Below are 17,849 nucleotides of genomic sequence, written 5' to 3'. Positions count from 1 at the left end.
AAAAGAATATTTGTCATTATAACATTAGTATGAAAAGTCAAATGCATAGTATTTAAGGGGAGATATTACACCACGATATTACCAAATGACAACAACATTACAGAAAATGCACATATTAAACCAAGGGAGTGAAGTATTAAAACAGGTAGGCCTACTGTTGGGTACTGGTGTGAATTCCACAGAGCAATTCAAATGTGAATACTTCACAACCATACTGGCTAGTAAATAATGCATTTTTAGCATCACCATGACAGAATGCATCTTCGTCCTGTTTAGCTGTGCTGACGTGCTGAGAGCATTAACTGACATTAAATACTAGTTTGGAAAAGGTTTGGGGAAGTGTATGTGACAGCCAAGCTAACCTGAGATTTGTGGCCCAGGAGCTCAAATAGAGATAAAATCAAGGAGTAAAGATCTTCAGCTCTCACTAGCTCTGTCCGCCTGCTCCAAAAACTCTTAGACGATTCAAAACAAATTCACACACTCTGATCTTGTTGCGCCAAAAGCCCAGAGTCTAATGAAACATAAACACTGGAGCTGATAATGTGGTAAATTATCATTTTTACCTGCTTGTAAAGGGGCTTTATGATCCACTCTGTCTTGTGTTTAGGGTGCTTCAGTGCTAACATCGGGAGTTTTTAGTGTCCTGGGCAGACAGCCAAGGAGAGAGACCTCAAACTACTCTTCTGTGACTCTTGGAGACAGAGTGGGAACACCCGAAACTGCAGGACTGTGACAACAGCAGTCTTCTGCTCTGCACTTCTGCACCCTGCATACTCGTTTTTAACTTTGTCTGTTATTTTTAATTTAGTCTTAGTCCTGAGATAAAATGGAAGCCCATGTTATTTTACTTTTTTGCTTTTGCAGAGACAGCGTGTGTCATCTCACAGGAGGAATTCATTACACACTCACACAAAAACACACAGGTAAGCCGTGTGTCTCTAATTCTCCTCTTCATTCAACAGCTACTTGCTGTATTTTTTGGTGAAGCCTCGGTGCACAAGATATAACATACATGCAGAGCACACAGTCATACCCACAGTGCATCACACCTGCTTATGGCTGCTGTCAAGCTGTGAGCTCATCTAAGCTTCCTCCACCTTCCAGGAATCTGTAGTTTGTGACTATAGGGGAATGTGTTCATATTGAAGCTTTTCTGTGAGTGTGAGTGTGTGCTTAGGAAGAAGCTTAACAGTCACTGGGATGTGCTGACATCCACTAGATATAGGGTCAAGATTCATGATTCAAAAGTGGCTCAGTCGAAGGTCAGCTTTTTTGTTTGTGTGTGTGTCGATCTTGCAGCCATTATATTTAATTTCCATGTCAGTTCCCCTTTCAAAAGGCCATTTTTCTCCCCGACAGTGGCACAGCTCCAGTCTCAGTGTACTTTAACAAGCAAAAGGCATCAATGCAAACACCTTTTTTTAATCTTTTGGAATATTTTATTAACTCACTAAACTGAACTGTCCACTGTAAATAAAAAACCTCCAGCTGACTTCATGCATTAGGCAAACAGGGTTCAATGTGCGTGCAGGTTCTTTGTTTGATGCACTGACCTGATGATCTTGGATCTTGCGTCCCACCACGCGGAAGGCATTGTTGCCTGTGTGGTGGTAGATGTGGACTCTGCTGAAGCCAGTGGAACCCCCAGCTGGGACCCACTTCTTATTGGCATCGTCGTACACCATGACAGCGGCTCGCGCCTGGCAGATACTCTGTTCACTGTATGGACAGGAGACAGAGACAAAAAATCATTATATACTATTCACCCATAGAAAACACATTAATAACTTACATATATATTCTACTCTGTCCCATCAATGTGTGCGGTGTGTGTTACTACATCCATGATGTGAGCACTGGGCTGCTGTGCAAGAGGATGTGACAGACTGCAGGGAGGGAAACAGTCAATTATTCATTGCATGACTTCTGCTAAAACTGCTGATACCAGAGCAAAACCGAGGGGAAAACAGGTGAGAAGAAAGCAGCTCGGAGATATGAATCTCTGTACATCACTGCAATACTGACAACTTGAATAGTACATAAAGAGAGAGGGGAAAAGAAAGAAACAGGAGGAGAGATTCAGAAAAATCAGTGAAGAGGGGCCAGGGGGAAACGACAGGTGGATAAATCTACTTCTATTCAGACGCATACTAATACTATGAGTCTCCAGTGTGTAATATGTGAATATGTCATTACTCTGTCAGGCTCATGTCACATCTTCTTCTCATTTTTCAAGGTCCAAAACGGAACAAAGCACAAGAAGATTATATTAGCCAGCCGTGACACTGCGTTATTGTGTTTGCTTGCTTTTCGATTGATCTCATCTTCACCGCGAGTTTCTTGAAAAAGGTCTATAGTTGAGGACTGAGGAGAGGACTGTTTCATGTGTTTACTTGTTGATGCATGGGCCACACTGGGTGCATGTGCAGCACGTGATGGCTGCGTCACTGATCTGCTGCATCACGTGCACGTCTGTTGTTAGCAGAGGTCTGCTGCACAGCTGCTACATGATGTCTGTGGTATGACATCTATATTTCCTCTATAAAATTAAGCCTATTTACTCAACTAAATGCCAGGACTCTACGTAATGAAGCCGTACTAATAATAACCTTTATCAAACAAATGAATGGAGAGTGCACTAAAGTGCTTTTACTTTGAAACAGGAAGTGCTGCAAATATTTAGGCTTGTGACACATTTGACAGACAAACATTGACACTCCAGTGAAAGGTCATTTTCACTGTTTTGCCTTGAGCTGCTCGTGGCACGTGGAGAAAGTAGGCGAGACCCGTGCTCAGGCGTGTCTCACGCAGGCAGTGTAACCACTCTAGCCCGAAATGAAAAACATCATCATCATCATTTTCGCCCACGTAGTTGTTATATGGGGACTGACAACACAATTGCATTTACACTTGTGTTCAGTGTGGTCACAAAGTGTCCCTGACGACCTCTGCCAAACCACCCAAGGTCTTTAATGCATCTTGAGTGCATCACACGTGCACTCTCATGTGGTCAAGCCTTATCAGAGTGTAAATGGGCTATAAGACTCCCACCTTATGTTCCTATAAATACATCCGTATTGAGGTTGGACAAAAAATGGAGGGTCGACACTGAAAAGTGAAACTAAATGTCAGTATGAACACATTCACATCCAGACACTCCAGTGCAAACAGTCTCCAAAGCTACTTAATATGCGTCTCTATCCGGGTGGAAAAAAACACAGGATCTTCTTGAAACAGCTCTGAAACATTTATCTCCTGTGTGCATTCCGTTCTTGTACCAGACTCAAGGAGACACCCGCATGTACTGTACAGTGTGTATCCATATCCACACCGTCATCACCAGCATCCAGCTTTCACACTCACGTTCACACCTCTGCTAATGTGCTTCATTATGATTAGAGAAGCTGAAACTGGGTTAACACTCTGCAGCAGCTGACAAACTTACATTACGCCTCAATGTCTAGGCTTTTCCCACAAAGGTGTGTGGACGCTGAGTTTACATCTTGGTCCATAACTTGTCTGTGACTAGAAACAGACAGGAGCTGGTGCTAGCTGGTATAGTGGAGAAAAGAAATGAAGGCAGGATCATTAATTCATGACTCACTGCTCAGCCAGAGGATTTCTACATATTCCACAGGCACATTATTAAGCCTCATGTCTCTAAAGGATTTTCCATTTATTTTTATTTCTCGCAAAAGGCTCAGAGCAGCAATCAGGTCTCTACACTGTACTTTAAAAGGTGTAGGTCGTAATCAGGAAGGTCAAACTGATGTATAATTTGTTTCTGACGACAGTGAAGTGAAGAGAGCTCCACCTCCAACTCCACAACCATGATTTTCTTTTCTGTTTCTCTGTAGATTCAGACACAGGGATGCTTGGGCAAGCAAGTAAAACCATCCAGAATAGAAGAAACAAGTCAGATTTTATATAAGCTGAGATGATGATGAGGATGATGAGGATGACATGTCTGGGGTAATATAAGTAACTGGACTGTATTTATATAGAGCTTTTCCAGTCTTATCGCCCCCTCAATGCACTCTACAGTACAAGTCACATTCACCCATTGACACACACTCATACAGCAATTCTTCACCCAGAGCTTTTTCTATCACACATCACTCACACCGTCTGCACAGCCGGGGTAAGTTGGGCTTCAGTGTCTTGCACAGGAACACTTGGACAGGAATGCAGATTGGAGGAGCTGGGGATCAAACCACCGACCTTCTGTTTAGTGGACGACACTCTCAAGCTCCTGAAACACTCCTGTTGAACAGCCATACTATGCTGCAATGATAAGCTAAACAGACTTTCTAAAAATAGCTGACAAAATCAGCACTAGCGGGCACACTTGTAAACTGTACATTTTTGTGCGGTGAATGCACTGCGGTCTGCGCTCGTGTGGAGGGTGATTATAAGTGTGTGTGATTCAGCTGAATGCTCCGGGGTTTTTCCTCTTCTTTACAACTGCTGTGAGCTACAAGCCGGAAATATTCCTCCCAAAGAGTGATGAGAAGCAGAAAATGTGGCGGCTGCAAGAGCAACACATGCAACACGCCACATACACGGAGAGAAAATCCTCTTAAAACGTATCAGTGGAGCACAGAGAGCAGAAGACATGACATATCTTATCTTTCACTTTCATTACCATGCCTCATCGAGATCATTACATTCCTCATCAAGCTTTTGCGTGCTTATGCATCGGTCCTTTGTGTCTGCAGCCCCCACGGGGGTATGATGTCAGTCAATCACACGGAAATGTGGATTTCCCCTTGTTGAGTACTTGAGTGGTGTAATCTAGACTCGTTGACCCCCCTCGTCTCCCTGTTAACCCTTCCTCTGAGCACATCAGCTGCCCCCCTACTTCACTCTCTCTCTCCACTGAGCCAACGCTGCTGCCAAGCTCCATGTCAGCGTGTCTACAGGAAGTGGCGTTCCTCTGCCAAGAACAGTGAATCTTTTTGTCTGGCATAACCAAACAGACCAATCGGATGAGCTTGAGTAGCCCTTTATTACCAACATCTGTACCGTCTCAACTGTGTTAATGAAGTGAATATTTTACAGTTACACATGTGGACATGACTTGCCTGTTAAAAGGTGGATGTACCTGTTGACCATTCATTCAAGAACACACACACACACATTCAACACACACACACACACATTCAAGACACACACACACACACACACACACACACACACACACACACACACACACACACACACACACACACACACACACACACACACACACACACACACACACACACAGTAACTATCTTCAGATGTGACAAGAACAGGAATGGATAACAGGATATGAGATGAGTCTATTTTCATCTCCTTCATTAATGTTAATGAGGATCTGAGTTTAGAACGGTTCTGACTTCAAAGAGGAACAAAGCGGTTCCTGGGTCTTCGCTGCCATGATGTCACACCCTGCAAAGATCAGGTGGGGTGTGGCACAGGGTGAGGGAGCAGAGTGTGGGTGGACAGAGGGTAGAGAGATGTATTTTTATCTGTGATGCTCCCGGAAAAAGGGCGAAGCAGATTAATCGGTCTAACGACTGGAGGAAGAGGATGAATTTATTGTTATATATTGTTATATTATATGTAAAGTTAGGTGTTCTTGACCCCAGTAAAGAACACAAACACAAAAGGCCAGGCGGGACATCCGTGACACATTGTCTGATTGTACCAACTCGCTGCATCACTACTATGGATGGAAATTATGACTAATTTCATTGCTGATGGGCCAAAGTTACGTAACCAGGCAACCGGCTTGTCTAAAAATAGAAACAAAACCAAAAAAGGGTGAGTCTAATATCTCACACATTGTTTCTGCCAAAAACAATTTGACAAATCCAAGCAATGAAGGATGATTTCATTTTTGTCGTGCCAGCTACACTGCTCCTTCTGAACGTGGTGAATCACTGACTGTGACCTCAGAGTTCCTCTAGTAGACTGATAAGAGTTTCCGACCAGGCAGATTCATCAAACATCTGTATTCATGAGGAAGAAACTAATTTTCATTTAACACTGGGAAAACTTTTGGTTCCAGACTCCAATCATCGTGTTTTGTTCGCTTTATCTATTTATCATCTGAATAAAAGACCTCTTTAATATTACTGATCATCCATAACAGGACACCGGGCATTTGTTTTTGCAGCTATTCCGATACTTGCGAACCTTTGATACATCCTGTACAGGACGTAATGAAGGCTGAATGTCCAGTACAGCTGAAGGACACAAACACTCCTTTAAAACCTTGACCTGGTGGGACTGAGGTTTCTGGACTGCAACAATTAGACCTTTTCTCTCCTGATACAGACTCTGATACCTTAACTTCAGTGTCTACACTAATACCAAGGGGGTTATGTTGTCATTGTTGCTTGTCTGTCTAATTGTCTGTTTACAGGATTAGGCAAAAACTACAGAACAAATTTTATAAAGCGTTTGGCTGAAGATTAACTACTTAAAAAAGATGGATTATTAAGCAGAAATTATGATAATTGCACCAAAGAGCAAAATGTCCCAATATCCACTTGTTTCAGCTTCTAAAGTCACAAATGCCGCTTTGCTGGTTCTTTTTGTCAAAATAGTAAACGGACTATTTGGGGGTTTTTGATTATTGGTCGCACAACACAAGCTAGTGAGGACGACACCTCGGGCTCAGGGAAACTATGATGAATTTTAATTACAGTCTGAAATGTCATTGATCTGCCAATGTAGTAAATTAATGAAATGAGAAAAATGCCTGATAAATCAATTGGTCATTCACAGTCTCAATAAAGCTACTGTTGTTATAGCAGAGTCTATGAATGCGTCCGTTTGTTGTCGTTATATAAAGTATTCTGTCCATAACACACTGAAGACCACATGCAGAGATTTGCCCTGTAATCCAGAGTCTTTGTGTCAGAGCTGTGGGATCTTTCTTTACCGGCTACAATCTGCTGAAAGCGTCGAAAACAAGCTACAGTACTTACACAGTTCATTCAACTCTCAGTTTTTCTTTTGAATGGGGGTGTGCCTGAACAGAACAGAATGTTTCCTCTCATGGTTTCCTATGTGATCACTGACACTGTCAGCTTTTCAGCTGCTCCATCAGCTCAATCAGCTGGTTGCTATTATAGTGCCATTCTCTCGTTCACCTCTTCCGTTTCCTCTGTTTCACTCGATACAGACAAGATTAACAAAACGACCCCGTTTCCTACATAAAGATGTTTCAGTGCAACTAAACTGCAGCAGTGAATATGTTTTGTGGAAAACATAATTGCAACCAGATTGGGTTTTCATAATGAGGACGACATGGTGGTGCAGTGACTGCTTTACGTGTATTTTGTATCTTTTCCCTGACTGTGTGGGTTTCCTCTGGTTTCCTTCCACAGCCCAAAGACTACATTAAAAATAAATTACATTCTAGGTTCCATTTTTACCTTCTGAATCATATTTACTCTTTCGTAACTGTGTTTGGAAAATATTAAGAGTCATTAGGAGATGAAATATCAAACCAAAAATATCTAAAGGCATCATTTCACTATACTCGATTAGCATAATTGTAAAGTTTCATGAAAAAAATGTCGCAATAGTTTTCGAGTTCTGCCCCGTAAACGAAATGATTACAAAAGCACAGATCAATGGAAATACTGATCTCTATATCTTAAAAAAAACAGCTTGACACACACACACACACACACACACACACACACACACACACACACACACACACACACACACACACACACACACACACACACACACACACACACACACACACAACACACACACACACACACACACTCATTTGTGGACTACTCACAACAGAGGTATTTCTTTTCTGTTTTTTCGCAGTGTCCATGTCTCTTTTGAAACTGACTTGGCTTTTTGCAGTTTGGCCTTTTTGGCTGTAACCCATCCAACAATAAACTGCTCCACTCTGGAAGACCAGAGCCAGTTCTTTCCAAGCTTGGGGAGGATGATAAACCCTGGGAAGCTGAAGCAATACGAGCGGAGCCATGTAAATGTTAGTGAGGGCTCTTCCAAGCCTGGGTGGGGGAATCCAGGGGAAGTCCCTACTATGAAAGAGGACGAGAGACGAAGAAAGAAAGACAGAGAGAGAGGTAAGATAGGGCTGAGGGATGACCCGAGGGTTTGTTCAGGGAGAAGAGCAGCTGGCTTCGGACGGACGGACGGAAGGAGCATGGGGATGGAGGAGCTCTGGGGAGCATTCCAGCCACATCTGCATCCTTTTCATCGCTCTACACCGGGTTTGTGATTTTCAACTCACACCATCTTGTTTTTTTTTTTACCTACCCACTCAATTTATAACTTTGTGTAGCACTGTCTCACCCTCCCACTGCCTTCATAAAACCATTTTTTCCCCTAATTTGTCTCCTACTGCCTCCCCTCTCCCTCTCATTCCCTTTCTCTCGCCCTCATTAATCAGCCATCACTTATGGTGCGGTGCAGGAGATGCAGACTGCTTCCAGCCCATATGGAAGTGATCAGGAGGGGGCAGGGAGGAAAAGCAGAGGCCCCACAGACAAGAGCATGTCCCTGTTCTACCACTGAGTGTGTTGTACCAGTGTTTGGCATTACAATCAATTTACTGACATTTTCAAGGAGAAATGATTTGATTACAAGCTTTACAATCCACACCACGCCATCTATCTATCTATATGTAGGACAGACCAGATACTGTGTCACACGTCAAGCTGTGATGTAATGGATGCGACTGATGATGCTTTTTATTATCAGCTAATCTGTTATTTTCTTTATTCAATGACATTTAAGTTTTCACAGCCTTAAGTGACACCTTAAAATTGCATGTTTTGTCCTCCAATCCAATCCCCTTACAAAACACATTTAATTTACAGCTGCCTGCTCCCTAATCTCCTCTCCTGAGGGAGCTGCGATGGCCCACTCGAAGCTTATCGTCCGCCACTAAGCTTTGGCTTTTTGGTATCTGAAGCTGAGTCCGTGGGGCTGCAGCAGATAGAGTGTGTGTGTGTGTGTGTGTGTGTTTTTTAACCTTTCTGTAAACAAAAACCACAAGAGCAAATATGTAAGGAATTAAGTGTCTCTCTGCTCTGATGTCAACTGCAACCATTAGCATCTGCCTAACCTTGTGAGACTGCTGGATTTCTCACAAGCGGCTGTGTTCACAACTGTTGCCCTGAATTCATCCCTCCGTTTATCATACTTTCTTCATCTTCCTTTAAAATTAGGATTCTGGTTTACCTTTCTTTTTCCAACATATACAATAGGAAAAATGTAATATATCAAAGTGACGAGTGGCCACAACATCTCAGGAAAAACCACCTGTTTAATTCTAAACCACTAATCCAAATATCAGTGTGTGGTTTGTATAGAATTGAGCCACACCACAAAACCAAGCTGTAACTACTCAAGAGACTGAGCAGGCAAAAGCTAGTCACTGGACAGTGAGAGGTGGTAATCAACAGTCCAGCAACACAACACAGGACTCCCCATCACCTCCCCTTTCCAACCCTGCAGCCTTTTTATAGGAAATGCAAACTGATTTGTCACCCAGGCAACGCAGCTTTGCGTGGGCGAAGGTCTGCTTGCTGCTAAAGAGAGCGAGGGGTGGGGGGTTTCCGGTGGAAAGCACATGTATGATGTGCAGATGTGCATACGTGTACCTGTTCACCATTCATTCACGAATAGATGTTTGACTGCATGGAGGTAACCCACTTTCAGCTTTGCTGATAAACAAACAAACACACACAAGATATGGAGGAGCCATGAGAAAATACCCTCCACTCACAAACATGACTCATCCACTCTACCAGATGGTGGGAGAGACAGGGACGGAGCAGGAGAAGACCAGCGTGTGGCATTATAGCAGTAAAGACACCTGAAGTGTGACAAAGGATCCACCATCACTATCAACTAAATATAACTCAGCACAGCCCAAGTGAGACTGAGACTGTGTCTGTGTGTATGTCTATCTATAGTTATGAGGGCCAATTTTGGTTTAATACCATCATTGTGAGGAAATTGTGACTTTGTGAGGACATTTTGACGTTGTGGGGATATTTTGGCTGGTCCTGACAAATTCAATGGGCTGTTGGTTTTATAGTTAGGGTTAGGATTAGGTTAGGGTTAGGCATTTAGTTGTGATGGTTAAGGTTAGGGTAAGGGGCTAGGTAATGCATTATTTCAATGAGTGTCCTCACAACTATAGAGAGACGTGTGTGTGTGTGTGTGTGTGTGTGTGTGTGTGTGTGTGTGTGTGTGTGTGTGTGTGTGTGTGTGTGTGTGTGTGTGTGTGTGTGTGTGTGTGTGTGTGTGTCAGGTGGACAAGCAGGCCCTCCAATCCGAGCAGCGACTGCAACCTTGAGAAATGGAATGATCATTCTCTGCTTTACTTCTGAAGGCAAAGGCCAACATCTGGTCAATAAGAGTGAAACAAGGTGTTCACATATAGCACCTCAGCAACTGTGTTAATTAAGCGTCTTGTCTGCATTTTCACTTGGGTTTATATGTGGTTGAAAACATGCTGATGCCAGATTAACAGTCTATATACAGTCATGCCTTGTCTATACTACTGCAGATATTATTTTAATTGAATATTTTCCCCTCGGTTTTCAAACAAAAATTTCCATCCTCACAACCTTGGTTTTACAACATATCTTAGTCCAGACGAGAACACGTGGTGATGCTAAATTTAACTGCAAACTGGTAATTAGACCTAACAGTCCTACCCAAAGGAGAGAAACTGGTATATAGCCACCATTGTTGTTGTTGTTGTTTGTGGTGCATGCTCATTACACAAAACAACAGTAAACAGTAGTAGATGCTTAAAATAAATTGTAATGTCATTATTTCTCCAAAGCTCAATTTGACATGTACACACGGACACACAGAAAACAGATTTTTTGAAAATCTACATTTTGGAACACGTTGGCTAAGATTCTGAGTTCTAGTGACTTAAAACGCACGTTTGCATTCAGTGTAAGAGAGAAAATATTACTGTCATTGTTAGCAATCCTGCTCACAAAATGTGTTTGTTCTCAGTTTAGTTCTCAGTTATCCAAATTAACCTTTGGCCTTCTCGGCTTGGAGTAGCTAGCAGTTATAATCTGCTTAATTTGAACTGCTGGGGAAGAGTCAAGCAAAAGCTGAGAACAAGGTAACACATCAAATCTGTCGATCAAGGGAAAAAGTGGCTCATTCAGAGACTGTTCTCCAATTTAAATGTTATCAGATCCAGATGTCTGCAAGGACACTTCGTGTGCGCAAGCAACTGAACACATTTCCTGTTCAGTGAGGAGGCGTGATGAAGATGGTGGAGATTCAACTTAGGCACACGCTGCTTTGAGGAGACTACTGCCGTGCTGCTGATTGCTTGGCATGCCTTAATCCAGCTTGCAGCTATACAGCGAGAGCATCATCCAAACAACTTCTCACAAATTACTCATTACACAAATGTACCATGGTCAGGGTGGGGCCAGTTCAACAGAATAATTCTGTGTGTGCGTGTTTTATAAGCCCTGCTGTTGCAAAGTCCATGCCCTCAGATTTGTAAACTGTGCCCTCGGATCCATGTGCTCAATAAACTTGGTTTGCGGGTGAAAACCTCAGTAGATACAGTGTTACACAATGGAAAGAAACCCTGGCATCTGCACGCTGTAAATTGTCCGAGCTGCACCGCCCTCGTAATGTGGTACGGTGTTTGACCTTCCAAGTGTGACGTTGATCTGATGAACGGTTTTCAAAAACAGACAAATATTAACATTCAGTAGAAAGAGGACAGAGACTGAGCCAGAGACTGATTGATGGTAAAGCTCATTCTTGGGCAGAAAAACGTAAATGTACAATATGTTAACCTCGGCCACTAGGGGTCTCTCAATCAACAACTAAAGACCTATTTTGGTGTTGTCGTGAAGCAGGGTGGGATCATGGGAACTGTCACTTGTGAAGACCATCATCATTTACCCACGGACCCCTACATTGAACGGAGCATACAACACCTCAGCTATATGTGTGATTACAAAGTAGCAGAAGAAGCAGTTTGAGTGCCAGTTCTAGTTCTACACCCTTGTACAGCGTGGCTGTGGCTGACAACAGTCAACAATAAATCATTTTCTTATTAGGCATAAACCCTCCTCTTGTGTGTATCAGCTACAGGTTAGGCCTACGCTACTGTATTTTAATGTTGGACATAACAGTGGTACTTTGAGAGCCTAATAATACTGTAATATATACAGTACAACAGTTCTTCTTCGTTGTTCCCTAATTATTTCCTCGTCACCCAATGCAGGTCATCATGGAATTAAACATTTATTGCCCAGTAATTACCCGGACCATCGACTGTCCTAGTCAAGCACCAGGCTTCTTTAATGAGTAGTTGGGCCTGATTCGCTGAATCCTCCTGGATTTAATAAGGCTTTGAGAAAGTCACTCAGAAACCATTAGCGAACTGAAGACACAGATCCCAGAGGAGGGATCCACAGGTGCCCCCCCTCCCCTCTCTCCTTGCCATTAATGACTCTGCCCTTTTCAGCGGTGTGGTAATAAGAGCCGTTGTTATCTCCCCCTGGGGAGCAGGGTGGGAATCCCCTCAACAAGCCTGTCTGACCTTTCATTAAATAAAATGGCACAATCTGTCAAATGGGTTACAAACGGGTCACAGAGAATCTAAAGAAAAATTGCAGGACACATTTGGCTGCCTTCTAATGCTGACTTCTGAGAACACAGTAGGAGCAAATAGAAGTCATATCAAGTGGAAAAGTATCTACCATGATAACGCAACAACTCTCACACTTCTACGTTTTAGTTTTTAAAAGCATCACTGTTGCTATGTGCATGCCTGTTGTCCACACTACTCTGGAGTATATGAATAATCTATAGGCGAGGGACCATATTTTGGGCTTCGGGAGATAGCCGATGGGCTCCGAGATTGCTTCTTTATTGGTTATCATAACTCATGACTCTACTACCAGCAGTGAATGCAAAAACGTTGCTAACACTTTGTTTCAGTAACATTGCCATTAGTCCATGAAAAGAAATCCCTGATCTTAATTTTAAACATTGCTCATTTGTAGTATTTTCTGCAAGTAAGCAACCAAGTGCAGAGTAGAAAATCTGCCTCGTCTTTCCACCCTAATGCACATGACCAGTGTATGCAAATAGTCATGTGATATGCATTGTCAGGTGCGTTAGCCTGGGCGGACATTACTTCTGACATGGAGCTAAAACACTAATCTGGACAGAGTTTGTTTTAGTAATACTACGTAGACTGAGGTGGGAGACAGTTGGAGACATTTTAAAACAAACACTGAAAGCTACACCTGATACAAGAAACAGTTTTTCCCGCTCATTCTTGGCAAAAAGCCTGAAAACTAGCAGAGGCATTTACTTTAACACTTGATGCATAAAAGACCATGACACAGTCCAGACTCAGTTTTCTGTTGGGACAACGGTCTGTGTGACAGTGTGCATGTTAGCATGTGTTAGGTCAGGGGACATGTTAACCATGCATACACACTGCGCACACACACTGCATAGTGTATTGCAGGTTGCCCGGGGCTCCGGGTGCAGGCCGCGTGTTCATTGGGAACTTGCCACATTTTACAAGAGTCCAGTCACGTTTGCATTCACACAGGAGACAGGGGACACATTGACCGCAGAGCAGGTCTGGACTGGACCGAACAGCAATCAGCTTTCACTCCTCGTACAAATTCAGGGAGAACCAACAATCGAGGCCTTCAGATGAACAGTATTCACTTGTGTTTTTTTAACCACAGTCAGAACACAACGGTGCAACAGGGCACTGCTCTCAAAGCTCATAAAATACCTGTGAAATTCACCTGGTGAATGGGACATTTGTCCCTCTGAGGCAACCATAGATGGCTTGTAGGAACTTAAGTGTGGGAAATAAAAAACTGCTGTGTGTCACCCAAAGAAAGTCACAGAAAATCTATAATTAAATCTGAATGATATGATTTAATAAATTACACAATTAACATTAACATTAACAATTATGTTAACAAAATATGAATTTATATATTTGATAAACTCATGTCTAAAAAAAGACACTTAAGTTCATCGGTATTGGTCAAACTGCATTTTAATGGTGATATATCAATATATAGTATAATATTACCTTTCAGTTCAATGGGATGACAACAAATGTATAATTTCACTGCCCAAGTCACATTATCATACTGTACATAAAATGATTCTATGGTTCATTGTAATTGTAATCTTTATATAATAGATATCACGTGTTTTCTACATTCAACTGTTTATTTATCATCAGTTTTGAATACTTTTGTTTTTATATTAATGCTTTTCATGCATTTTCTTTCTTTTTCTTTTTTTTAAATCCTGACTGTTTACCTTCTGACACAAAGAACATCTCTTTTCCTTGCTATTCATTTCTGACGTTTCATCACAGTGGTTTTAATCACTAAAATCAACATCTCTAGCACCAGTGACTTTTACTTGAATGTAGCACAAGCGTTTTACATGAGAGGAGACGTCAGCGGACCTCACTGTGTGTTTGTGGGACTTTGCGGTGTTGTTTTTGATCTGTAAACACCCTCCTACATAATGTCGAGCATCAATCACCTCTCCCTCCAAAGCACGACACACACTGGCAATACAATACAACACACGGACTGAAACAGTAGACTGGTTTTCATTAGTCTAGACACAAGACTGACAGAATTCATGCAGAAAGACTGACGGACCAGAATAACAAGCCGAGCTCACCTTATCCATCACTGTGGCTTAATGAAAGGGGAGACAGGTGAGTGACTGGTGAAACATGGGATTTTTATCTGATTTCCAGTGTTTTGATGTAATGTTGAGTCTGTGCAGAAACACCACACCACTACAACATCTCTGTGGCTGTGGCTCAACATCATCATTCTTCCTGTTGGCCCTCTCTGATGTTTGAATCCCACTCAATGTAAATGCTACTTAGAGAAATTCAGCTAATTTAAACCAGATTTAAAATGTCTGCCCTTTACTTTGAAGAAAGAAAAGAAATCCTGGTTAATTGTCCCTTCTTTTCAGATCACCTTTGACAAAAAAAAAGGTACAAAAGCTACAGACCAATTAACAGAGATTGTTTGATTATTGGTCAAATAATAGGAAATAGATCTAACACTGCACCCTGTTTTCAATCAGTGTGTTTAGATTAGTATTTTAAAACCTGCATTCATGTCGGATTAAGAAGACTAGACGGCTGCTGCAAGGATATTGTGGCATGAAGGTTAAGAGTTCATCCCTGGAGCCTTGGACCTCCACAGGCCTGAACACAGCACATCTAGTTCAAGGACAATCAGTCTTGTTGGTCCATCAGGCCATTCAGAGTTCAGTTTGTTATATTCCCTCATTTGACAAAGAAAAATACAACCTGCCAGTTGGCTTCACTTAATGCCATGTTTTCAAAGGATTACTCCCTTCAAGTGAAGATAATACTCGGCCCACTGAGCATACGAGAGATGTATCAATAATTAAGCACCGTCTCCTTGTTTAACATTATGTTTTACGGCAGCTAAATGCAGAAGTCAGCGCTGTTTTGCTCACTGAGCCCCTCACCGTGCCCTCGGGGAGACAGGAACCTGGGCATGAGAAGGGGAATCATACAGAGCGCTTTCAGAGAGGAAAATCCTTCTCTCACAGCCAGAGCCCCTGAATTCTTACTTTCAAATGGGAGACAAAAAGAGAACTTCTGCAATGACCACGAATCATCAATCAACATCTGAAATTTGTCCTGGCATTTATTCAAAGTAAGAAAAGTCCAATTGTCTGCTTATTACTGATTGTGATAAATGTCATTTGTCATTAGATGTCCTCTTATGGGCATTTCACTGCTGTGCGATTTGTTAGATGTTACTTTAGATAAAGTTGGTAGACAAATGATAATAAATCACAGATTATATCAACAATGTCATTGTGTTTCTGTCTGAACCAACCATGTCCTCTTACATCCTCATACAACTACACTGCAACAGCAAATGCATTTTATTGAATAGTGACTTACTACGTCAAGTACAATGTAGAGGTGTAAGACACTAATATATATTAATAATATTGATACTCTTGAGCATCATGTTATTATATATTGTGATACTGTATCGATTCTTAAAAGGACTGCATGCACACTGCTCACAGGCAGTGGTTCATTTTGATGATGATTGATGATACTAGCAGTGTTGACATCAATCTTAGGTCGTTTAACTCTTCCACTTCAACAGATTCTATACATAATGTGTGTTCTGTGATAGTTTTGCCAAAATCAAAATTCTAAATGAATTTCCTTGCTTATACAGTATACAAATCCAAATTGAATCACGACGATTGTATCATGATACATTCCACAACGCCAGATTCTTGCCGAGCCCTAGCATGACGGTTTGCATCTGTGGTTATGGTTACTCGAAAAAGCTCTTTTGGGTAATATTTGTGATTTTGGTTACATTTAAAAAATAAACTATTATATAAGACAACAAGCTTTCTTTATTATTAGCCTTAATCTTTCTCTTAAACTTAGCATTAAGTTAAAAGAAAATCTACACAACCATTTGGATAAATAATTACATAATTAAATAGTTACCTGTAAAACGTCTTTGTTGATGCAATTTAATTGTATTCAATTCAATTCTGAGGAGACATTTTTCAGGACTCTGAATTCTTAACTTGCTTTCAAATATGCACCGAACACCAGATAATCTCCTGAAATAATGCGGAGAGGCTGTATTTGAGAACACAGTAGTCTGAGTCAGAGGTCCCTGTCCATGTGAGAAGCAGGGACTTATATCTTGGGAATTTTCAGCGAGCTGGAAGCAGTGTGCTTGGAAAGAGAACAGGATAGCAGGACTTTTGTTGATACAGGTCAGTGTGTCTGTGTACTGTAAACAAAAACACGTGATCCCTGCAGTGGAATTTAGCGGGAGGCAGCTCCACAGCAGGTGTGGTCAAGCTGATGCTTAAAATCTGATAGTGATGGGAAACACACATCAACTAGGAATACAACCTAGGCTCTACTCTATGTAAAAGGATTGGGATTTCCCTCTTCTTCTATTAACCTGCTACTAAAAACATCATCAGAAACACTCACTCTTGGGGCCTTGAACAGTCAATGATCAAAAATTAGCAGCATGATAAACAGACGCGGTCCTTATAGAATGAACACAACAAGAGCATGACACTGTGTCAGACGCTGGTGAAGAAACACAGTAGAAGAAGCCACTTCAATGACAGATGGTACATACCGGTGATTTTCCATTTTGGGGGCTAGTGCACATCTCTGATTGAGGATGAAGCTGGAGGCTTTGGACTGTGGACCAGAACACTGGATCTGTATGTCTCCACACAGCCTGCTAGCTGCTACCTCCCCCCCGCCTGCTGAGCTAACCCAGCCAGCCCCACTCGTTGCTTCTCCCCTACCAGCCTTTCCCTTCCGTGGCTCTCCTCTCCCAGGCTCTCGACACCCCTCGCTTCCTCTCTTTCACTCCGTGAGGTAATCTCTCTCGTTTCTCTTCCTGCCTACCAAACAGCTTTCTCCATCATCCAAAGCAGGGTGCCAGCCTCCGACCCCCTGCCTCCCACCTACTCTTCTCAAAGCCCCAGTGTCAGGGTGATTCCTCCCTTATTCATACGTGCGTGTAAGCGAGGGAGCCAGCGAGCAAGCGCGCGCGGGAGCCATTCAGACAGTCAGCCAGCTGTGATTTTCCCATGGCAGCGGCACCAGCCAGCAAACACATACACACACGCGGTTCCAGTCCTGGCTTTTTGCCGCCGTGGGAACAGTATAGGGGTATCCAGGCAACAGGATCCTGCTTCTGCACAACTGGCTCCTGCGTTCTCTGAGC

General features: G+C 42.3%; 1 protein-coding gene across 1 annotated transcript in view; it reads right to left on the bottom strand.

Annotated features, from left to right (window-relative positions):
• Window positions 1–17,849, bottom strand: part of enah (ENAH actin regulator) — a 93,088-nt gene that overhangs the window by 62,800 nt on the left and 12,439 nt on the right. Inside the window, 1 exon segment of the mRNA XM_035143452.2 lies at window positions 1,557–1,722. Coding sequence (XP_034999343.2) covers window positions 1,557–1,722 — 166 coding nt within the window.

Source organism: Hippoglossus stenolepis, chromosome 20 (assembly GCF_022539355.2).
Source record: "Hippoglossus stenolepis isolate QCI-W04-F060 chromosome 20, HSTE1.2, whole genome shotgun sequence".
NCBI classification, from domain to species: Eukaryota; Metazoa; Chordata; class Actinopteri; order Pleuronectiformes; family Pleuronectidae; genus Hippoglossus; species Hippoglossus stenolepis.
The sequence above is the reverse complement of the archived record's forward strand: the minus strand, read 5'-3'. Positions and strand labels throughout refer to the sequence as shown.